At 55.7% G+C, this 5,000-nt stretch overlaps 3 protein-coding genes across 3 annotated transcripts in view; 2 read left to right on the top strand and 1 right to left on the bottom strand.

Annotated features, from left to right (window-relative positions):
* The window catches only part of PTSG_06796 (uncharacterized protein), a 4,523-nt gene extending 4,342 nt beyond the window's left edge, over positions 1-181 (top strand). Inside the window, exon 12 of the mRNA XM_004992137.1 lies at positions 1-181. This exon is cut by the window's left edge and continues 424 nt beyond it. The gene's annotated coding sequence lies outside the window, so the exon portion shown is untranslated.
* PTSG_06795 (uncharacterized protein) overlaps positions 1-1,398 on the bottom strand; it is a 1,416-nt gene extending 18 nt beyond the window's left edge. The window contains exons 1-3 of the mRNA XM_004992136.1: positions 1,365-1,398; positions 743-1,031; positions 1-597 (exon numbers count right to left, since the gene is read on the bottom strand). The exon at positions 1-597 is cut by the window's left edge and continues 18 nt beyond it. Of these exons, the coding sequence (XP_004992193.1) occupies positions 397-597; positions 743-961 (420 nt within the window). The 5' untranslated portion in view covers positions 962-1,031; positions 1,365-1,398 and the 3' untranslated portion in view covers positions 1-396. The remainder of the gene's footprint in view (positions 598-742; positions 1,032-1,364) is intronic.
* A 28-nt stretch (positions 1,399-1,426) lies between these two features.
* On the top strand, positions 1,427-4,960 carry PTSG_06794 (uncharacterized protein). The gene is made up of 10 exons (XM_004992135.1): positions 1,427-1,611; positions 1,942-2,102; positions 2,293-2,396; positions 2,527-3,028; positions 3,215-3,323; positions 3,523-3,601; positions 3,806-3,883; positions 4,033-4,125; positions 4,289-4,366; positions 4,595-4,960. The coding sequence occupies exons 1-10, from the start codon at positions 1,544-1,546 to the stop codon at positions 4,718-4,720; spliced, it is 1,398 nt and encodes a 465-aa protein (XP_004992192.1). The 5' UTR covers positions 1,427-1,543; the 3' UTR covers positions 4,721-4,960.
* The last annotated feature ends 40 nt before the right edge of the window (positions 4,961-5,000 follow it).

Below are 5,000 nucleotides of genomic sequence, written 5' to 3'. Positions count from 1 at the left end.
TGAATGAGGCAAGGCTATGGAGGTTGTTTATGGCCTGTGCACACGTGCGTACGTGCTGTGATTGCACGACGCACAACAGCTGCCACTATATCGACACGCACACAAGCACGGTGCCATAGCATGAAACACACACACACACACATATCTGGCTAGCATACGCATATACACCGCACGACCACAATCTCTGATCAAGGGGGTGGATGTGACGAGTCTCGTGTCCGCACGGATGAACACCAGCAACATGGTCGGTGTGGCGCACCAAATACACGCAAGTTATACGCACACACTAGTTTGACACATGCGCGCTAGATGCAGACACAATCCACGCTACCAACTGACACACACACACACCTACACACACACACACTGTCGAGTTGGGAAGTTGTGAGCCTACGGTTACTGTTTCGATGCAAAGTGCTTGGCGTACTCGTCAAGCTTCTTGAAGAGGCCCGGCACAAGTGCGGCGTGCGATGACGAGCACTTGCTGGCACACGCCTTGAGCTCCTCCTCCAGATGCGGCGGCAGCGACTGCATATCCGGGGTGATGCGATCACGGATGCGGTCCTCGCAGTCGCGCGCGCAGCGCATGTACCGCTCCTGCATTGCGCGCAATTGCGAGTTGAGCACGTGCGTTGCAGGGCAAAGAGTGTCACGTGGAGAAGGAGGTAAGCGTGGGAGAGAAGGGAAGGGCAACTTGCCACAGAACAGCCAAACAAACACACACGCGCGCACATGCGCACACCTGGAAGTTGCCGATCTCCTTCTGCATGACCTCGGAGAACGCGGTGAGCGGGGCCTTGCACTTCTGCAGGCACTCGTTGTAATCCTTGGCGCTCATGTTGGGGTTCTCGGAGCATGTGGCACAGCAGAGGAACTCCGCGCGCTGCTGCTGGCGCAGCTTGCGCTCAAACACGTTGTAGTGCTCCTCGAACACTTGCTCAAGCTTGTTCTGGTCGGCCATCGTGTCTGTGGGCTGTCGCTGTGAAAATGGAGATGATGGGGATGATGCCAGCTCTGTTCAGACCGTGTGTCTGCGTGTGTGCGAGTGTGTGTGTGAGAGAGTGAGAGAGTGAGAGAGTCAGAGAGTCAGAGAGTCAGAGTGTCAGAGTGTCAGAGAGAGTGTGTGTGGGTGTGTGACGTGAAGTGAGTGATGTGACGGACAGGTGGAAGCACGAAGAACCTCCTGCACGTATGCACGCAAAGAGAGAGCAAGAGAGACAGCACAGATGCAAGCACACACACACACACACAAGCACACAGATACAAGCACACACACACACACACACACACACACACACACACACACACACAAGCACACAGATACAAGCACATGCACAACAACGTGCAACCCACTCCGTCCTCACCTTCGATTTGTGCCTGCGATTGTGGAAATGTGATGAATGATTTCTATTAATTTTCAAAACCCCAAGACCGTTGCAGGAGCGAGCTGAGCGAAGCACAACACCACCACCACCTCAACTGCAGCTTCAACTGCAACTTGCACTGCCCGGACGCTGGCAGACACACACTGCTGCCAAGCAAGATGGACAAGAAGAAGCCCGGATCCCTCATCAACAGCCAAGACGCAGACATGCGTCGAAGGCCAACCAAGTGCGTTGAGATGCATGTCGTTGGTGCTGTGTGCACAACAGTTGGCTGGCACATGGTTTACTTGCCGTTGAGCGCGGACACACTCACTCACTCACTCACTCACTCACGCACTCACAAGCACAAACACACACACACACACACACTCACTCACTCACTCACTCACTCACAAGCACAAACACACACACTCACTCACTCACTCACTCACTCACTCACTCACTCACTCACTCACTCACTCACTCACTCACTCACTCACAATCACGTACTCACAATCACGCACTCACTCGCTCACACACACACAACAACAACAACAACAACAACACGAACATGCAGCAAACAAACGAAGCAGCGGCCTATGATCTTCCACACGCCTGCTGGAACGCACAACGTGAACAGGCGATTTGTCAAGCCGCGAAGAACGGCGTCGCCGCAGCCACCGTCCACAGGCAACAAGAAAACCAGCACAGCGAAGACACCGGCATCCACAGCAAGGAGTGCGTTTCCATTTTCCTGCTCTGCGTGCCACCAGCTTGCAACCGCTGTGCGAATGTTGATGCTGAAACCATGCCATTGTGCTGTCGCCACCATGCCTGCCCTGTCGCCCTGACGCTCAAATCCTACTTGAATGTGACAACCCCCCCCCCCCCCTAACACCATGCATGCCGCTCTCGCTCAATACCACAGCACCACAGTTCGAAACACCACAGAGCATGATGATGACCGCCACACCACAGTCCGGTATCTCGTATGTGCAGCCGTCTGCAAAGCGAGCCGCTTCCTCGGCCAAAGTGAGCGTGTTGCTTCGCCCTGCATCAACTCCACGCAAACCGCGCATGCACGTCCCGCTTACCTCCTCATCTTGCTTCCTCGCCTTGCTTTTCCTTTGCATTCACCATTGTCTCACGCCGTGATGTACAGGCGAGTAGCAGCAGTCGCAAGCGAGCACCCCCCTCGTCGTCGTCCTCGTCATCATCGGTGCGCCGGACGAAAATGACGGCGCGAAAATCGATTCCCGGCAGCGGCTCATCATCGTCATCAACATCATCATCACGACGAGGGCGAGGGCGAGCAGCAGCAGCGGCGTCGTCGTCGTCGTCGTCGTCGGCGTCACGGCGGACGCGAGGAAGGAAGACGGGCGGCGCTGCGTCCACGACATCATCAACACCATCGTCGTCATCAGCGACGCGCACACGTGCCGGCGGCCGGAAGCAACCAGCGCCAGCATCGGCGTCGAGGAAGGTGACCGCCCGAAAAGGCGTTGCAACGAAGAAGACGCAGAAGGCGGCAACGGCGAGAACAGCAGCAGCGAAACGACAGCAGGCGAGGACAACAACGAAGGGCGGAGCAGCAAGAAGTGGGAAGGGAGCAGCATCAAAGCGCAAAACAAAGATAAGAAGGGATCCAGACTACAACCCAGAAAGTACGTGTATGTGTGTGTGTGTGTGTGTGCGTGTGGGTGTGGGTGTGGGTGTGTGTGGCTGTGTGTGTGTGTGTGTGTGTGTAGCTGTGTGTCAGTCCATCAAACTCGGACCCCTCATCACACACACTCTCTCTCTCTCTCACACACAAACACAACCTCACATACAACTTGCCGGTTGCTGTGCAGACGTGCTGCGCCTGTATTCCCTGGACGCGTCGGCACTGCGATCTGTGACGACGGCGACGGATATCGACCTGGCCATCGCCACCGTTGACCGCTGCATCGCCGACATCGAGTACGCCCAACTTAAAGTGGAAGGCTGTTGCTGTGTGTGTGTGTGTGTGTGTCTGTAGCTGTGGCTTTGGCTCTGCATCTGTGTGTGTGTGTGTGTGTGTGTACCGGTGATTGTAAGCAGCTGACCTCTCCCGTCGTCATCATCATCATCATCACCACCACCACCACCACGATGGCTGCGTGTTGTGGCGGCGCTGTAGGGACAGCACGCTGTCGCCTGTTGTCCGCGGGGCGCTGGCGGAGATTGCAGACGAGTTCAGATACCACGCACTCGACATGGTACGAAGACGTGTTGTGGTTGCTCACATTACAGTGTGGTCTACGCATCCATGCACGTGTATGCACACTCACTCGCTCACTCACACATACATACATACATACATACATACACTCATGCTCGCTCGCTCCCACGCACACTCGTACACCACCACCACCACCACCTTTTTGCTGCCATGACTGCAACTGTGTGGTTGTCTGTGCCAGGTTGAGCTGCTGCAGGAGGTGAAGGCAGTGCAGCGCTCCCTCCGACGCGCAAACGCAAAATCAAACAAACTGAGACAGGTACACACACACACACACACACACACACACACACACACACACACACACACACACACACACTGGTCGCGCTGTTGTTGGCAGTCGCCCTTTGTGGGTGATCACAATCGTCATCGTCAACACCATTTCTCGCCCTCTCCCCATGCGTGCAGATGCTGCTTGAATCCCAGTCTGAGAGCGCACAGCTTGCAGTTGATGTTGAGCATATGCGCACCAAGCACGAACATACAACCCGGCTCAGAAAGGTCAAGCACAACGTGGACTGTGTTTGTGTTTGTGTACGTGTCTGTCTGTACATGCGTGTATGCGTGCGTGTAGTGCATGGCCTGCAGTGACATTGACCAGCACGGTACCCTCAGCGACCCATCTCGCGCTCATCGCTACACCCTCGCATCTTGACCGCTGCAGGTGGCAGAGGACGCGCACGAATACTTGACAAAGTGCGAACGCGTACACGCACATGCGTTACGCAACAAAGACGCAAAGGTAAGATGCAATGTGTGTGTGTGTGTGTGTGTCTGTCTGTCTGTCTGTCTGTGTCTGTGTCTGTGTCTGTGTCTGTCTGTGTGGGGGGGGGGGGTGTGTGTGTGTGTGTGTGTGTGTGTGTGTGTGTGTGTGTGTGTGTCCGCACATCGCGCCTGGCTCGGCGGCGTCCACAGCCGCCTCCTCTAACACGGGTCCCCCTTCCCAACACCAACCATCGTCCACCACCAGCCGCGTGCATTACACCACCGCCACAACGCCGCATCGCGCCTTCTGTCGTTACGGGCGCTGCTCTCCTCTGCGCCCGCCATCACCGACGCCGCGCAGGGCATTGACGCATTTCTTGACACGCTGTAGCCGTCACTATGCGCGTGTGTGTGAATTGGAAGTGAAGTGCGTTCTGCCTGCCCTTGTTACACATCGCCTTACTCTGTTCTCTTCCTTCTTCGCTTGTTCCCTCTTTTGCTCCCCCGTCTTTCCGTTTGTCCATTGCTGCATTCAGTGTTCACTAATGGTTTCACCCGCTGTTGTCTGAGTACGCTCTCGGAACGTGAGCTCCTACGTGTGTGTGTGTGTGTGTGTGTGTATGTGTGTGTGCGTGTGTGTGTGTGTGTGTGTGTATGTATGTGTGTGTGTG

The sequence above is a fragment of the Salpingoeca rosetta genome (genome assembly GCF_000188695.1).
Source record: "Salpingoeca rosetta unplaced genomic scaffold supercont1.17, whole genome shotgun sequence".
In the NCBI taxonomy this organism is placed as follows: Eukaryota; class Choanoflagellata; order Craspedida; family Salpingoecidae; genus Salpingoeca; species Salpingoeca rosetta.
The sequence above is the reverse complement of the archived record's forward strand: the minus strand, read 5'-3'. Positions and strand labels throughout refer to the sequence as shown.